General features: G+C 41.2%; 2 protein-coding genes across 7 annotated transcripts; one reads left to right on the top strand and one right to left on the bottom strand.

The window, feature by feature from the left end:
• Window positions 1-1,001: 1,001 nt before the first annotated feature.
• On the top strand, window positions 1,002-12,175 carry LOC119032264 (chloride anion exchanger-like). Of its 2 annotated transcripts, none has more exons than XM_037121236.1 (19): window positions 1,002-1,256; window positions 1,412-1,551; window positions 3,201-3,311; window positions 3,533-3,693; window positions 3,794-3,958; window positions 5,190-5,342; window positions 5,612-5,694; window positions 6,071-6,218; window positions 6,520-6,633; window positions 6,770-6,847; window positions 7,022-7,117; window positions 7,226-7,332; window positions 8,607-8,676; window positions 8,770-8,862; window positions 8,951-9,046; window positions 9,145-9,366; window positions 10,187-10,241; window positions 10,333-10,466; window positions 11,033-12,175. In XM_037121236.1, the coding sequence occupies exons 1-19, from the start codon at window positions 1,129-1,131 to the stop codon at window positions 11,075-11,077; spliced, it is 2,199 nt and encodes a 732-aa protein (XP_036977131.1). In that variant the 5' UTR covers window positions 1,002-1,128; the 3' UTR covers window positions 11,078-12,175. The 2 variants fall into 2 exon arrangements, with proteins under 2 accessions (XP_036977131.1, XP_036977132.1); XM_037121237.1 differs by having other exon boundaries at window positions 1,004-1,256; window positions 11,874-12,175.
• Window positions 12,176-12,864: 689 nt separating this feature from the next.
• On the bottom strand, window positions 12,865-17,385 carry cbll1 (Cbl proto-oncogene-like 1, E3 ubiquitin protein ligase). 5 transcript variants are annotated; one of them, XM_037122381.1, is made up of 6 exons: window positions 17,261-17,385; window positions 15,999-16,163; window positions 14,993-15,099; window positions 14,677-14,760; window positions 14,445-14,518; window positions 12,865-14,209 (listed from the first exon to the last, which is right to left on the bottom strand). In XM_037122381.1, exons 1-6 carry the CDS (start codon window positions 17,271-17,273, stop codon window positions 13,192-13,194), a joined length of 1,461 nt encoding a protein of 486 aa, XP_036978276.1. In that variant the 5' UTR covers window positions 17,274-17,385; the 3' UTR covers window positions 12,865-13,191. The 5 variants fall into 5 exon arrangements, with proteins under 5 accessions (XP_036978276.1, XP_036978275.1, XP_036978271.1 ...); XM_037122380.1 differs by having other exon boundaries at window positions 15,999-16,166; window positions 17,261-17,372; XM_037122376.1 differs by lacking the exon at window positions 17,261-17,385 and adding an exon at window positions 16,929-16,986 and having other exon boundaries at window positions 15,999-16,166.
• Between the last annotated feature and the right edge of the window lie 488 nt (window positions 17,386-17,873).

The raw sequence follows: 17,873 nt of genomic DNA, 5'->3' as shown, positions 1-17,873 counted from the left end.
TTTTTTTACAACTGATACTGATAATGATTGGATGAGTCCAAACAACATTGTTTTTATATCTCTTCATTGATAACATACACTGCTGGAGAAAAGAGAAAATGTGTGTTGCTCCCTCGATACTCATTAAAAAAAATAAAATTAAAAAAATCACAAAGACAGTAAGATCATTCCCTGACCAGAAGAGCAGGGATGACTGGAGAGGTGAGGGCTCTACCCAGAGCAAAACTGAAAGCTGACATCAAGGAGGCAAAGAGGAGACAACAGCAGAGACTAGAGAGGGACCTCAACACCAACAGCACTAAACATGTGTGGTAGGCGATACAACATGTCACAAAAGCAGGAGCATCCCCATCATGTGTGACGCCACGCTGCTGCATGAGCCGGACACATTTCATGCTCGCTGTTATCTCCTCCGGAAAGACTCGGCTGTAAAGTTAGGTTAGTTAAATTACTAGTCCAATTACCAGAAACGGAGCTGGTAAAGGGAGCAACACAGTCTGGCTTGGCTTGGTGCCCAGCCATTGACTGATCATAGTCCCTGAGGCCGACAGAGGCCACTTTGAAACAGGCGATACAGTACGAGTATGTAGTTTTCTTGCTTGGTTTTGCTCCTGTCCCCCCCTGTGGCTGACCCCACGATAATCCCTACTCAGGCCTCCGGAGGTGGGATTGTGCTGACTGATGCCCAGCCCCCGCTTGCACTCCTCTCTCGCTTTGCACATCTCCTGTCCCCGCCTGAACCCGCTGCTGCAGGACTAACACTTTATCTTTGAAAATTAAAATTCTAACATTCGGCTCCTTTAATGCAAACACGTCAGATCGAAAGTGCCCACTAAAACTCTTATTCTCAATATTTTAATCTCGCTCTCTTGTCCATAAACACAGCTGAAAGGTGAGAGACATAATGGCATATAAACACAATCAATCATAAGTATGCATGTGTTAATGATTGAACAGATTTAAGACAGAACAGACATAGTGATGACATTGATCTTAGATCACAGATTAGATAAACAGATGCACTGCGCTGAACGAGGAAGCAATAGACAAAGGTTCTTTTAGACTTCTTTCTCCGTACCCTCTCATATTGTACTGGGATTGGACTCCTCCAACACCTTCGGCGCAAGGATGGCAACGTTAAGGAGACAATACGCAGTGGCCAGACCTGTGTACTCTGAGGACAGCTTTGCTGAAGATCATGAGAAAGTCTACAGGGTGCGCAAAACAATGCTCGACCACCTGAGAGAGTATGTGACGTAAGTGAAGAGATCCCTTTGTGGTCTTACATTTGAATATACAAAATGAGTGCCTGAAAGGGGTTCGATGAAATTGTGTCCCAGGTAAGTTCTTGACTGTTGCAAAAACTTTAGCAGAGAAAGTGCATGAGCCTCCTTGTTTCCTTGAAATCCAGCTGTGATTCAAAACGTGCCAAGAATGCAGTGCTCTCCCTCCTGCCCATCATCGGCTGGATGAGGATCTACAGAGTTAAAGAGTGGCTGCTGGGTGATGTGGTGTCCGGAATCAGCACCGGACTGGTGGCCATTATGCAAGGTGAGGAGCAGGAAACAGGGGGCCTGAGCGCGAGGCTGAGGGGTCTAATTGTTTTTCGTACATCCAAAGCAACCAATGCGACTGACTAACTTTATGAAGATATCGTGGTTGTAGATCCATGAGAAAAATGATGGCACGGACCACAGGCTTATCCATGCATCCATCAGCAAGACCTTCCTCTCTCGTTCACTGTAGTGATCGTCACATTTCAACATTTGCATTGACATAATACTGTCTAAGAAAGTAAACAGGTGACTTAGAAACACTGCATATGATCTTGAAGGGACTTTCACTGGATTTTGGCACTGAATGCAGAAAATATAAGAGCAAACACATAGTATAGCATGTGTGTTCATTATGAGCTCCTACTGAAAATGACAAAAATGTGCTAAATACAAAATAAACTATCCATAAGTAATAACAATATTAAGACAATTGATTTTTTTTATCATGTACCTTTTTGAAGGACAGTTCATGCCATAAACTGTATACAGTATTTTAGCAATGGTAGCGGCATTTCTAGTGGGTACACAAAAACAGACGCAGACATGGAAGCAGACAGACCCACAACAACAAGTGAGCTTTAATGAAAGCTGAAACACAGTCGAAAATGAGACCAAACAAAAAAGGCAGGTAACAAAAAGCTGATCCAGATAACGAAAACCGAACGAAGCGTAAATACGAGGGGAACAAATGCAGAACACATGGAGTGCACAAGGACAGGGAAAAAACACAGGCACACAGGATGGAGGCAAGATGACAACAGGAGTGATTTGAGGATGAGAACTGAACAGACGAACCAACAAAGACTAAGGGAACAGCACAGGCTTGAAGACAAACTGAACTCACAAGGGGATGAAGGGCAGCTGGAGAGACACTGGGAACAAAGTAACACAGATTAGATTAGTTGGATTAGATGGGCTTTATTTATCCTACAACAGGGAAATTCACTTGTGACAACAGCTCAAGATGGGGATGGGAGATATACCTACAAACTAATGACATTCCCACCTGCCTCAGCTGTGATCTGGGTTTTGTGCTAAATAGCAAATGTTAGCATGCTGACTTGAAAAACTGTGACGATTAACATCACCATTCTAGCAAGCCTACTGACCAATTTACCCACAGAATTAGCTGCTTTTTAATAAATTAGCCATTTAAAAAAAAAAAAAAAAAAAGCGTATATTTGCTTATTATGTGGTGGAACAATAACTGGTCACTTACACTTTTTTGATAGTTTCATTCTTTTTTCTAGAGGTATATTCAAAAAGTGGGGATGAGTGAGTACACCATCTGTTAAGTATCTGTTCTGTGCTTTGAGTGGGCGGGGCTTTGTCACAAATGGGTGGTGCTTAAAACAAAAGTGGGCAGGGCTAACATGAAATTGTTATCTTAAATAATTTGAAAAATGATTTACAGAACAGCCTCAGAATTGGGTGAAACAATGATTTTACAAAATAAGTTTTTTATACATTTGAATGAAGACATATTGTGTTTTCCTTCGTCACAACTACAGATACTGACATTGTCAACACAGTTGGTACTTGTAGAAAGCGCATGAGATACTAGTTTCGGTCAAGTGCAACCCTGATAAAAAGTATCCATTAGGCTGAATCGTCCTTCTGTTGTTTTGTTGTGGTCTCTCTCAGGACTGGCCTTCTCCCTGTTGGCCTCGCTGCCTCCGAGCTACGGCCTCTACACGGCTTTCTTCCCCATGCTAACATACTTCTTCCTTGGTACTTCAAGACACATATCTGTCGGTATGTCATGCTCACTATAGAATATATCTATATATATCTTTTTTTTTTCTTGACGTTCTGTTTTATGTAAATTCAACTATCACAATTTCTACATATTTTTCTTGTGCAAACCATCCCCATAAAAATATAGATGAAAGAGGCCTGTTTGGAATTTATGGACAAACGACAAATATGATAAGGCTTAACAGTCTTCCAACCCTTTCACACCCACCTTCATGTAGGCTCCTTCCCAGTCCTGAGCCTGATGATTGGAGCTGTGGTGACCCGTCTGGTCCCAGACGACGGACCGTCCGCCAACTTCCCCGGCTTTAAGGGCCTGAATATGACCCAGCAGAGAGTCCTAGTGGCCTCCTCTGTGACCTTCCTCACGGGTATTTTCCAGGTAAATGACCCCGTCTCCTTACCATATCGCCTCATACCTGCATGTTCTAGGAAAGGATTCCAACTGAGCTTCCTTTCTCTCAAATTTCTGTCCCATGCAGCTTGCCATGGGTCTTCTGCAGGTGGGCTTTATTGTCATTTACCTGTCTGACACTCTGGTGTCCGGCTTCACCACTGCGGCTGCTGTCCACATCCTGGTGTCCCAGCTCAAGTTTGTATTAGGGCTGGTTGTCCCAGGCATCAGTGGACCACTGGCTCTCATATATGTGAGTACACAACCGTTTTAAAGCTTTCGGTCAGCGAGTGTGAGTCTGTCATCTATTACACCAGGACGTATCTGGAAGAAGTTATTGTCTATGCAATTTTTTTTTTTTTTTTTTTATAAATGAAGCGTCAGAAAAAGTTATCTGCATGTAGATAACAAACTTAAGTGAATGGAGCGAAGAAAGGTACATTATCTTATCAAGAGTTGGATAAGAAGATCAATACTGACTTTAAGAATGTGTGGTAAATACTGTCAGCCAGTTGGTTAGATTAGCTTAGCGCAAGGATGGGAACAGGAAAAAAGCTTGCCTGACTCTGTCTTAAGGTAACAAAATGTCAAACCTACCTGTAAAGGATATCTTCTTTGCTGAGGAGATGAGAGGCCAAACGCCGACACTGTCAGTTGTAATAAATTTACTGACGGTCATAACAGAAGCAGGTCGAGGCAACGAATGGTGGCTAACGGTGGCTAAGAAGTCCAGGTAAAAACATGTCCAACAAGGAGAAATTGAATTGAATTGAATTGTTCCTTTAAAAGTAGGAAACTAAGGTTGTGTCTTAGTATGCAAACTGTCATGGCATTTGTTTGTGTCCTCTGTAAAAGCATTTGTTGAGCAGTAGTTTTCCTTGAGGAAGCGATGGTAACAATTTTTCATAGGTCAGTCATAACAAGGTAGCCAGTTAGCTTTTAGCTAAGCTTTAGTTAGCTTAAATCTTTTTATGGTCCATTAACTCAAATCACAAGTGGCAATTTCAAACAAAATTCACTCCTTTGGACTGGGGTGTTGGCAAAGTGTCACTGTTGTACAGTATATATCAAAATGCTATCATATCCGGACTATGTCACGTGGATGATTTCTACATTTTTCAATTTCTTTCAGCTTTTTTTCTAAAATATTCATTGTTTTTTTTTTCTTTTTTTTCCCAAGTTTTTTTCTTCCTGTCTTATCTGCTTGACTTCAGCAACATTATAGAAACCCACGGTTCTTGCGGTGGCATTGTCCGCAGAGGTGTAACTCAACCAATGAGCTGGTTCTGCAGCAGCAGCCTTAGTATTTATTAGACAATTCAGAAGAACATGAAATATTGTCAATGTATTATTTATTTATGTGGCCTTTTTTTCTTATATCCTTTCCCTTCCTCATACAGAGTTTTGCCTTACTTGGAGTGTGACATAAAACTTAATGTGACTTAATTATGCTCAGAGTGGTGCGTTTTGCTTCTTTTGCACAGACCCTCGAGAAGATCTTCGTCCAGATCACCTCCACCAACATCTGCGACCTGGTGATGTCCATCATCATCATGGTGATAGTGTTCATCGTGAAAGAGATGAATGACATGTACAAAGCCAAGCTGCCCGTTCCTATCCCCATAGAGGTTATCATGGTAAGAGAAATCCTCCAGGAAGATACTCCCCCAGCACAGTTTGTCTTGCAAATCCCGTAATGCTTTACACGACTACCAAAGTTTTTCGCTTTGTTTTGCCAAAGTTAACACCATCAGTTTGTGGCTACGTGGTCAAAACCTTCACTGATTACAGCGCTAAAACCTGTGATTTGAGTAGTTTGTCACCAAGTGTTCGTTGAGAATCAAACCTAGATCAGATCACAGAGAAGATAACAAAGATAACACTTATATGTATCTTCTGTTCACAGACTGTCATAGCTTGCGGGACGTCTTATGGCCTCAACTTCAAGGAAAGATTCGGCATTGACGTTGTTGGCAAGATGGTCAGCGGGTAAGTTTCAAGTTCTGCACTTACGTCGGTAGATTGGGAGGATCACAATCAAGCTGGCTGCTGTTTTGTCAGGTAATTTCGATCCAGCGGTGGAAAAATACTCCTTTACCCTGACCGCTCTTCAATAAGGGGCCCCAACTAGACACTGCTGGAGTCAGACGCTAAAATGGCTGGTTTAATCATTCATAGGGTCATATATTTTATGAGCCCATTATATGTTTTTTTATGTAAGATCTTCAAGTTGAATAGAGGTACAACTAGCATACTCAAGAAAATCACAATATACCCAAACGTGTTACTTAACAAGGTAAAAATGTATATAGCTACATCATATCATGTGGTTTAAATGCACCAGTAAGACTCAGTCATCTTTCAGGTACGAGGCTCCCATCGCGCCCGATATGGACGTGTTCAAGGACAGTGCTGTGGAGGCCTTTCCTATAGCCATAGTGGGGTTTGCGGTTGCGTTCTCCGTGGCCAAAGTCTACTCTATCAAACATGATTACACCATCGATGGAAACCAGGTGATTTAACATCGTCAGCTCTGTCTGACCTTGCCTGACTCTCATGGGAAAAAAAAATTATAATAATCGGTTACTTATACAACGGGAGTATGTAATTGAGGCTCCTCGTGATTTTGTTATGAAGATATAAAGTTGACTATAAACACTGAATATTGCTTTTTTTTTTTTTTTTTTGCAAGGTCGGATGTATTAAAAAAGCAGTTCAAACAGAGTCATACAAGTAAAAGAGAAGAAGAAAAAAAAAAAGGTAACCTGTGAAATCAGAGCGCGAACTTGACTTTTCATTATTCTCCGTTCCCAGGAGCTCATTGCATTCGGGGTAAGCAACATATTTGGCGCAAGCTTCAGGTCGTTCGCAGCCAGCACGTCGCTCTCAAGGTCGGCCGTGCAGGAGAGCTCAGGAGGCAGAACACAGGTCAGACAAACAAACCTCAACAATCGACAGCATCCGTTTTTCTCAGAAAGGATTTATTGTGATAACACTTTACAGTGTGGTTTCTATTACACCTGTGGCACATTAAAGTGAAACATTAACTTACTTGCACATGCAGATTGCAGGGCTGATCTCGGCCATGATGGCGATGATTGTGACTGTGGCGATTGGCTTCCTGCTGGAGCCGCTTCCAACGGTGAGGCCCGTCTCTGTGATGTGACGACTCCTGCCAGGTCGCTTACGTTCCTTATCTGGAGGGAGAGTGTTTGAAATGTTTCTGTTGTGTTGATTCACGTATGTTGTGATTTACATCTTGTAGTCTTGAGGAAAGCTGTATTTCTCATACTTTTAATACTTGACTTCGCTCCAGTCTGTCTTGGGGGCGTTGGTCATCGTCAACCTGAAGGGAATGCTGATGCAGTGCAGAGAAATCCCATACTTGTGGAGGCGGGACAAACCAGAATGCGTAGGTGTTCAAAATGTCTCGAGTTTCACTGCCAAAACTAAGATGCACTGTGTTTACTCGGCCCAGTTTATTCTCCTTCCACGTTTGACCTCAGGTGTTTGTCTGCAGGTGGTGTGGGTGGGAACATGTCTGGGTGCCATCTTCCTGGGACTGGATATTGGTCTGGCGGTGGGCTTGGGGGTGGAGCTGCTCACTGTCATCTTCAGGACTCAGTTGTAATAATACTTATATTTCATGACATCTGGTGTAATATTCTTAATCAGAGTGACTGAGGAATTAATGGACTCATAGATAAGATAATATTGTCATAATTCAGAGAGTAAAAGTAAGAAGTTGTCAAGTCAGGTACAGAAACCTAAAAAAAAAAATCTCCTTAAGTACAGTAATGAAGAACTTTGTTACCTCCTATCTCCGCATGTTTAACCACCAGCCTGAAACCAACATTTCATTAGATAAACCTTTATTGATCCCCAGGGGGGAAATTCAAGTGTTGCAGCTGCAGAAAGACAAGTAGCAAGAAGAAAAAGAATAAAACATAAAGACTGAAATAGGATCGATGAAGATACATTTTCACGCAAATAAAATAAAATAGGAGGTAATTACAATTGTTCAAAATGACAAGTGATGAGTGATGATATAAAGTGCATTCCTTAAGCATTCCTGGAGCTTCACAGCAAAAGAGTAGCAACACTCTCCAAACATAAAATGGCTCTATACAGTTTGTTCCAAGTCTCCTGTATCCCGGAGATCCCAGATGGATTTGAAAATGCATCATTTAGGCCCATCAGAGGTGAGTGCACTTGCCCCATTTCTGCTGTTGAGTGTGCAAATAACATCTTTTCAAATCAATTTAGGCTTCCTGAGAATTGGATTGAACCAGACGGGATGTTTGGAGCCATTGTATGTTTTTTTTTTTTTTTGTCAAGACCTTAGACAAACGTGTCTAAGGTCATCCCCTATTCACTGTATGATGCACTACGTTTGCTGTAGTTTTTGAGTAATAAATTCCAATATTATTAATTCCAATAATAAATGGAATACAGTTTTTCTTCGACAGAGACCTGACGCTTAATATACTAAGAACATTTAGTCATTCAGTTCCTGACTTTAGATTTATGTTCCATTCTAGCGCCCTCCTCTGATAATTTTAACTACACAGATTGATGTAAACATAAACTAAAATGATATTGTCTGAAAAACATGAGTAGTTTCGTCAGGATTTCTCCTCAGGGTGCACACTAGTCCAACAATCGTCACCAATGACGTAGGGCAGTCTGAGAGACAAAGCCCAGGACTAACCACATATGGAGTATGGTATCTAGACAGCAAAGACATTTTCTTTAACTAACCTCAAATAATAAAAGTGAGGGGGACACTTATTTAAGCTATTATTTCCACTTTAAAATATATATTTGAAAGATTATAAAGAGTCAACCTTCTGATTTCCACAGACCAGTAATTCTGTTGAACCCTCCTCATTTATTTCTAGCCCCCGCTGTTCTGTCCTGGCTAACATCCCAGGGACCGACCTCTACAGAGATCGTAAAGATTACCTGAACGTGAGTATCTTCAGTAAAAACAAATAAACATAACACAGCTGAATGGTTTTAGATTGTGTCATCATACCCCTTTTTGAATCGCACTTGTTTCAGATTGTCGAACCAGCGGGAGTAAAGATCTTCAGGATACCCTCGCCTATCTTCTTCGCCAATATTGAGTTCTTCAAGGACAAGCTTGTAGAGGCTGTGCGTGCATCACATCTGTTCTGCTTCAGTTTGCTGTTTCCCATAAAATAGATGTGCATGAGCATAATGCCAACACTTGGTATTCCAGGTTGGGTTTAACCCTACGAGGGTTTTGAGGAAAAGGAACAAAGCTCTCAGAAAGATCGAGAAACTGCTGCAGACAAACAGTGATGATATTACTGAGGTGAGACTTCAAATACACTATAAATGACTGCACTGGTGAATGATTCATGAGTTTTTTGGCGAAACCCTTAAGCTGCCTTTCCTACATCTGTCAAACAGAAAGGCCTGAGGAATTTATTCAGCCAGCCGACTGATGACGCTGACATGAACATGAAGGAGATGGATCTGTCCGTCGACCTCAAGGACCTTCCTTTCCGGGTGGACTGGAACGCTGAGCTTGCAGGGAACATCGGTGTCCCCAGAGTGGACATCCACAGCCTGATCCTGGACTTCTCTGCCGTCTCCTTCCTGGACATCTCCGCACTGAAGGGGCTCAAAATGGTAAGCCAGTCACTCCTACATACTGGAGTTTAATACATGCTTGTGGTAGTGAAGCTGAGAATGTGACAGTGACTGGCAGGATATCACTGTTGAAGATTTGAGTCTTGTTAAAAGTATGTTTTCCAAAATCCAGAGGCACTGTATTCAAATTGCGTGACCAACAGCCCAAAAACCAAAAGGCATTCTATTTGTTATCATAAAAGAGTAAGACAACCAACCAATGTTACCATTTGGGAAGCTGGAACAGTAATATTTATTATATCGTAGCCCAAAAAAACAAGCAAACAAAAAACTCAACTATTCAAATCTTTAAAGATTTCTTAGTGATTAATTATTTCAGTGTCAAATAAGGCTGCACGCTTGTTGCTGTTTCACAATAAAAGCCTTCCAAAGAAAGAACTTCAATGGCTTCCTTTTTCTGATTTTCGTGATATCCTTTGGTAACATCTTCTGCTTAAGACTTCTCAAAAATCACTTTACAGTCTAAATTTGAACGTTAAAGTACATCCCCTTCCACTGCAGCAGAATTTTCTTAGGAGACACCCCTGAGGCAGTTTTGAGACGATCCAAAGAAAAGGAAATCGAAAATATTTAATAAAAATAAGAGTATGTCGAATACAACACTGTCAGAATAACTGGACAGGAAATCAGATGGGTTTACATTTCCACAAATACCTTAACACAGACTTGCCATCAGACAAAACCACCCTGCTGCACTAAGGTTGCCAAATGAATAAAGAGACCAGCATAAACTTTCTTACAAAAGTGAGATTTACATTATAATACAATTCTCATATAAAACTGACTGTATTCTCTGCAGGTACTCAAAGACTTCATCCGTATTGATGTGGATGTTTACATTGTGTCCTGTGACGGTGAGTGTCATTAGTATAACTTTAAAAGCAGAACACCTCCAGTGAAATGTTGCCTGTGAAAACCCGTAACATGCCGCTCACGGGTTCACAGTGTACATCCTGGAGAAACTACACAGCTGCATGTTCTTCGACGATGACATTCAGACCTCCATCTTCTTCCCGACCCTCCACGATGCCATGCTGCATGTTCTGGAAAAACACGAGGGCAAAATTAAAAGCACGGTGGTAAGGAAAACTTCCTTCATTCTTTCTGCACCGTGCCTCTGTGCATAGTGTTCTTGATGCGACAAAAGTATGTTATTCAAACATCAGCCAAGAGAAGCTTCAGTGCTCACAATGACCTACAATACAAATGTGTTATGAATCATGGAACTAAGAAATATCATAGGAAAGGTCATTATGATCAAAATTTCATGTCTTTGACACAATCAGATTAGAGGTACGGAAGATTTTAAATGCCCAAATAAAAACAATTAAAAATAAATAAAGTGAAATACAATTCATATCATAATGTGTATTTCCTTCAAAGCAAGCATAATTAAATGATAATCATGATAAAAGCACTATTATTTAGCTTTCTGTCTAAAAAAGAAAATATCTGGTTAAATTGTTTTTGACTGTGATGTGAATTTTCCACATCACATTGAAATGAAACCACAATACAGAAGACAATTAAGAACACATTTATATTGTATGATATATTCAAAATTGCCCAGCAGAGGGCAGTAAATACTTGCCAAATCTGAATATGGCTGAAAAAGGTTCAGTTCTTACAGTGATTTCTCATACAGATTCCCTTCAATATGTCAAAGCTCAGGAGGGTCAGGAGGCCATAGAAAACATTGTGACTGATCCGCTGAGGACCATGAATTTCCACAGCAGATTTCATCGCAATCCCCGTGGAGATGTTCCGCTCTCAACCTGAGGGTCAATGGTCTGAACACTGGCCATACTTAAGCAATGCAGAAGCAGCCATAACATACACACTGATCAGCCACAATATTGAAGCTGAAGTGAATAACATCGTTCATCTCTTTACAATAATGTTTTGCTGGGTCCTGCCAGTAATGTGAATGTAACCACAGCTGCATTGCAGTACACCCTTTCATGGCAACGGCTACCTACCCCGCCCCATTATTATTCACTTCACCTGTTTGAATGTTGTGGGTTGTGTGTGTGTTGTCGTATAGCGTTTACAATGTTACATTGTTTGTGTTACAGACAGCACAGCAGTTCTTCTGAAAAGCTTAATTTTGACCCTGATTCGCATCTACTCCTTCACTGTGCAGAATAAAGTTACTTCCATGTCGCTTTTCACAGCAATTCGTTGAAAAAAGGAATGATTATAGAAACATATCTCTGCACTCTACTGCACTGTACATTAGGAAGCTATTAAGTCAGAATTTGATTGGAGTAGAATAAAATCTCCACAGAAACTTTGTGAGCAACACTTATAAGATGGGTATTTTAGGGGTCATTCATGTCTTCACACCAACATTTAAAAAAAATTAAAGGGTGATCAAATGATCAAAATCCATATAGCAGGAGCAGAGATATCACCTTGTTTAAATCATGCATTCTTCTTCCTGTTCAAAACCTGGTACATGGCTATAATAACATCTTTTTTTGCAGTTAAAGGACACCCGACTCTAGAAAAAGCAACCGTCTCCAGAAGGATTCCTTCAGCAAAACCATTCAACCACAGATCACACACAATTTCTGTTAATTAAACCACAACACAATATTTTGTGTATTCAGATCTAAAACCGGAAAGACATCTTGAGTTTTGTTTTGAAATGCTGTTTTTGGTAAATGTCATTGCGTGATTTTTATATCCAGTCTTTGTTGCCGTATGACTTGTTACACTCTGCTGCATTGCCCTTTTTCTTACTGTTTGACAAATGCAATATATTTTTAAAGATTAAATGACAAAATCATTAAGAGTAACATATGGTGTGTTGTGTTGATTATGTCAATAAAATGCATCTTAAATTCCTTGAATGTGTGGCATCTAGATGGTCAAAACTTGCCCTCTCTCATAGTATCTGCCTTAGTCGTTATTTGAACCCAAGCTACATTTATAGACTAAGATAAACAAAGCTGGTGTCACTGGACAGCAAATATTGAGTGTGTCATGAGGGACCAGTGTTAGGTTGGAACAAGATTAACTTAACACTGAAACTTTGTACAGGATAAAATGACCCAAAGACAAACAAAAAGTATCATAATCCCTGATAAAACAGGAAAAAATGCCTTTAGTATTTACTACACCAGACTGGAGAAAAATAAATGGCTTTTTTGTTGTTGTTGTTGTTGTTGTGTTTAGGTTTCCGACATTGACACTGCAAATTGAGTAACAAAGAGACATGAGTTATTACTACCTCAACCCGAGGGCATGAACTGTGAATGAACCAGATACAGCTAAATGACTTCAACAGTAACACACACTTGGTTATTGCCAAGAGCCTTCCATTCTAAAAACCTGTTTTAATCACCAAAATTGAAATGTCTTCTTAAAACGTTTAGGCAGTTTTAACACTAACTGTTGTTCCTCAGAACCAACAAAGCAAACAAATAGCTAGATATCATTCATCGGTCAAGTTAAACAAAGATGAGATGCAACTCGGCTGTTAAAAATTTATTGAGACATAGTTGGCGTCTTTCAATGTGCAGTACATATGCATGAAATCAGCTGACATATATACAGAAATATTTACCATACGCTATTAAAAAAAAGGGACATTCCTGCTCTTTACCAAGTCTATTGTATGTTCAGCAGGAGGTTCAGAACACGAAACTAAAAATGTGCAGCACATACACATTTGCTTTGGGGCAGTTTTATCAAAATGAAAGTCCTACATCCTGTAACCCTGAGGTTTACTATCACATTATGCAGACAAGTGGTGTGGAACAGAATGACTGACTGTTGCCCATTCATTCAGTTGGCAGTTTACTGGTAATAAGGCCGGTAGCGGCCCTGATCTGGGTGGTGCGGTCCAGGCATCTGACCCTGGGGAGGAGGACCTTGCATTCGTGGCGGTGGGGGCCCTCTCGGAGCAGGCCACATCCCAGGACTGAGCCCTCCTGGCTGGCTGAACGGGGGACTGAGTGTGCCTTGGTCTTCAGGAAACTGCTGCATGGAGTTGGGGTTGTAATGATGAGGTGGGGGCGCATTGACAGGGGGGCCACTGTGTTGTGGTGGAGGTCCTGGAGGCGGATGGTTCATATAGGGGGGCATCTGGCCCATGATGTGCCCTGGTGGTGGAGTGATTGGTGGGGGAGCTGTGGACATAGGGGGAGGCGGGGCCTGGTTGTACACCATGTGTGGTGTCCCAGAGCCCTGGGGAGGATGCTGCATGGGGTGGCTGATAGGAGGCGGCGGTGGAGGTGGGGGGCCAAAGTGCTGCTGCGGTGGTGCCATCATGTGGTGAGAGTGGGACACTACAGGTGGCTGGCCAGGATACTCGCCAGGGTGGTGGTGGGGGGGCTGACCGGGGCCTGGCCCACCAGAGTGGGACTCCCGAGACGAAGAGGAGTCATCTTGGATGGGCACAGTGATGAGATTGCTGTGTTTACGGGTTGTTACCGTGGCAATGCGGAATGTCTCAGGGCCAAGAGCGGAAGTCGGCGGCGGGGCTTCGTGACCGGAGGGTGGGGGTGGCTGACTATAGGGGTCATGACTGCTGTGCTGAAGTGGGTTGGGGAGGTGAACATGGTTCTTGGGTAAGTGAGGTGGAGGCACACGGAACCGGTCAGGGACATCGGATGCAGGGGGCAGGTGCACGGGCTCCTGGCGGCCAGTGGAAGACTTGGCTTGCCTCATGTGGCGGTGGTTGACATGGGCCTGCAGGTCACGCTGGGACAGGTAGGTGCGCTTGCATCCCGGCACAACACTGCACATGTAGAGAGATCCACGCTGGCACTGCTCGATGCGCTGCACCGGGTCTGTGCAGTTGTATATGGTGAGGCTAAAAACACAGGAACAAAGGTTTAGAGACACACAGCAGTAACACACACATCTGAGGAGCCACTTCACAAAATGCTACATATTCTATTATTAAAAAAATTAATAAATGCCCACATTAGGTTTGATGAATATTTTAAAAAGACTTGTACCTGTGTTAATAATTAAGGCTGTTAAAACTTTAAAGATTTCAATGTTCAAAACAACACATTTCATCAGTTAAAATGTTGAGAGCTCACCCAGGGCACATCTTTTCTCCTTTCTTCTCATGAAGAAAAGCACAGTCATAGCAGAAAACATGTTTGCATGGAATCTAAAGAGTTAGGAGGAGAATTAATCAAAGTCACATATGAACATTTTCTCTGTGGCTGCCTGCAGAGAAAGGTCAGTTCAAAATAGGACAACATATTAAAACTCCTAAATATTGATCCCTAAAGCAGGGTATCTGTACATATTACTTCAAATACATACCATCCGTCCATATAGCTGGATAGGAAGACCACATTTATCACAAAAGTGAATTGGTACTTCATCCCGTTCTCCAATCAAGTTTAACTGTTGAAAAAAAGCACAAAAAAAGTTAACTACCATTAGAACACACTAATATACTTGTATTACTTAATATGGTGCTCTGATAATTGAGGAGTAAGACTTTTCTGATCGTCTGGAGGAGAGATATCCTGCACTGTGTGCCAGATATCAGTGAGGAAGCAAGTGTTTGTCATTAATATCCATCTGATACACTGTATGCCCTGTTGAGTTGTTTCACACCCTGGAGCTGATGTACCTTGTAATCCCAGAACAGTGGCTGGGGGAATCTCCTCTGACTGCCAAACACATCACCAGATTTAGCGCCACAGTCGAACCGCTCGTCCTGCTTGAAGCCGAAGTTATCTGTCACACATGAAAGACAAATATTAATGATGCAGTGCACAAAAACTGAGATGGCTTTAAAACCCAGATTAGTGGCACTTAAGCAGTGCAATTACATTTTCCTTGAAGTAGTGACCAAGGCAATGTCAATTTATTGATAATTTTGAGTATCTCAATATAAAGAATCAAAACGATTCGATCTACAAAAAATGATCTGTACGTGAAAGTGACACACAACTGAAGAAAGCATCGTTTTGTGTACTCTGTAGATCATGGGTTACAGTATATAGTCAATTATGGTCACCAGGGGAAATTTCATTGGAATCTTCTGGTGGTTTAAAGAGAATCTGCATGATGTCACCATAGCTTTTAATTAAAAAAAAATTGTATTACACATTTTATATCATCCCAATCAGTCATTGCAATCCAGTTGTAAAAATCTTTTTTTTAAAAATGTAAAACTTAAAGAAGAATTTCACTGCAGGAAAGATGGCCATTGCATAAAATTGGGCTGTATAAGCAGAGAGAATAGAAAAGATAGAGTAAAAGGGGTTGAGTTATACTAAAAGGCAGATAATCTACAACAACCACAATGCACTGCGCTGAGATGGACCAATATACACTCATGCTGATGGGTGAAAGCTGAGGGGTGCCTGGTTTAGGCTCAGAGTATGTTTTGAAAATTGTCCAGATGATGCATCTTGAATAGGGTTTGCTTGGTGCAGGCAAAATAGAGAATAGTTTGACATTGTTCATTTGCATATACTACCAACATTGTAGAGGTACAATGTTGGTTGAAAATCTGTAAAGTTGCCATAATCTTAAAATATCATCATGTTTGCTTCCCAATTAGAGTGCTTTCTTTTAGGGTCCTTAAAGCGCAGTGCTAAGAGGCATGGTGCACTGCAGACTGTGCCTACCATCTTCGCCAGCCTCACTTTTAGATGGCCTGCTGCTCAGTCTCTGAGCGCGGGGCTGAGGTTTGCTCCTTAGGGGCTGCTTGGATATGAGCTTGATGGGGATTCGTCTGCGAACATCTGGGCCACCCAAACTCCCAGAGCCGTCGCTTCCTTGAAGATCATTGTCTGCTGGGAACAAAGGCAATGTAGAAAAACCCTCTGTGCTTCTATAGTACTAGTAGTCAGAAACACCTAAATGCTTTCAAATTAATATCCTGCAAAACTATACAAGGAGATGCCAGTATGTTGCTGAACCCATTCAATATAGTTTTTCAAACGATGACTTAGATTACCAGTAGGAAGTGTCAAATTCGATTAAATCTGTGGTGTTTTATGATGTTTGTTGAAAAAAATGACTGAAACGTAGCCTTATAAGGAAACAGACTTGCAGTAAAACTGATGATGCTCGAAGCTAGGGTGTGCACTGTGACAGGGCATCTAACTGTGCCCACTGTCCTGTCAACAATGGTTAAATAACATCATAAATCATCAGCTCCTTATTTAGCAGGAAATGTTACAGAGGGGATACGTTCAGAAAATATTCACTGACTAGCCCTCACGGCTGTGGTAGCCAAGGACGATACATGCAAAGTTGGTCACGTCTGACAACTTTGGATGACCAATAAGCTTAATGTTGTCAAATCGAAAGTCATCTGTCATCTTAGCGGTCAGGCTTTGAAGATTACAAGCCAAAATACTGAGAATAACTCATGCAGTTCAGCAAATGTTAAGAATGAAGGCCGTCGGTTCTTCAAGCATTTAGAACATCTTAACTAGCTTAGTTAGCATTGTGCTAACGTTTATCATGTTGCTAGCTAGCATTCGCGCCCCAACTGAATAGCAGCTTGAGGCCAGTCAAGCCTCCTAACAAGTGAAAAATATCATGTTTACAATTTAATATCGCGACTGAGTAAACTCCTTTGCCACACTGCATGCGAACTTAGATATTTAATTTGAACTTAACGTTAACTTTTGGTGAACACAAGTGCTCCAGCGTTACTCAGTCGCTCGCCTGTTTTTAGCTAACTAACAGTAGCCCAGACCATGCTAGCTTTGACGGTGCTGTTCGGGATTACAGGGTGCTGTAGCCAACCCGTCTACTGAGAAGATGATGTGCCGTTCTCCGAAAAAGGCTGATCCAACAACAGCCAGAACTTCGTGGTGAATATTATATCACATAAAACAAGTTTGCTGATTTCGGCCCTACTGGGGAATTTGCTTACCGCTTTGGTCCATGATCCAACGAGTGAACACAATGCATTGTGGGAAAAAGAAGGTGAAGAGAGAGGAAAGGAAAGAAGAGAGGAGGGAAGTAAATAAATGGGGAGAAGGGCGATGAGTGTGTGAGTGAAAAAAAAGAAGTTAAGTAAAAAGAAAAGCAATTGAAAAAACAAAAGATTTTAGATTAAGAGGTAATTTATCAATCATTGCTGATATAAATATCAGTCAGTTCGGTGTAATATTTACAGGTTCTGAACAAAAACTCAAATATGACTTTATAACTGTGTTATAAGTGGAAGGAGTTTTTATGCATCAATATATGGTTTCATAACACTGACAATTTCTTTGGTCTGGCTCAAAAATAGGCTATTGTAATAAATAACTTTGAACTCTGATATAGGCCTGTGAAGCAAGACCAAAGAGAGTTTATATTTTATATGCAATTTCATTCTTAAATGTGACATCTAATCACTTTCAAATACTTTCAAATATATTACTTTGAAAACCATCCTTCTGAGTTTAGGTGGCCAGAATCTCCCCAAAAATTTTTTAAAACACACCATGTTATTTTTTAGTTCTTTTAGAGTTCACAGAGTTGAATCAGCTGCTCAGTTT

This window comes from Acanthopagrus latus, chromosome 14 (assembly GCF_904848185.1).
Source record: "Acanthopagrus latus isolate v.2019 chromosome 14, fAcaLat1.1, whole genome shotgun sequence".
Classification (NCBI taxonomy): domain Eukaryota; kingdom Metazoa; phylum Chordata; class Actinopteri; order Spariformes; family Sparidae; genus Acanthopagrus; species Acanthopagrus latus.
The sequence above is the reverse complement of the archived record's forward strand: the minus strand, read 5'-3'. Positions and strand labels throughout refer to the sequence as shown.

Excerpts from the sequence above, each read along its gene's own strand:
- LOC119032264 (XM_037121236.1), top strand. The coding sequence starts at position 1,129 with ATGGCAACGTTAAGGAGACAATACGCAGTGGCCAGACCTGTGTACTCT. Across the intron at positions 3,312-3,532 it reads TTCAAGACACATATCTGTCG|GCTCCTTCCCAGTCCTGAGC; the intron begins GTATGTCATGCT and ends ACCTTCATGTAG. Across the intron at positions 6,634-6,769 it reads GCTCAGGAGGCAGAACACAG|ATTGCAGGGCTGATCTCGGC; the intron begins GTCAGACAAACA and ends TTGCACATGCAG.
- cbll1 (XM_037122376.1), bottom strand. The coding sequence starts at position 16,971 with ATGCAGTGTGGCAAAGGAGTTTACTCAGTCGCGATATTAAATT. Across the intron at positions 15,100-15,998 it reads AAGTGAGGCTGGCGAAGATG|ATAACTTCGGCTTCAAGCAG; the intron begins GTAGGCACAGTC and ends CATGTGTGACAG. Across the intron at positions 14,210-14,444 it reads GGAGAAAAGATGTGCCCTGG|CCTCACCATATACAACTGCA; the intron begins GTGAGCTCTCAA and ends CTGTGTTTTTAG.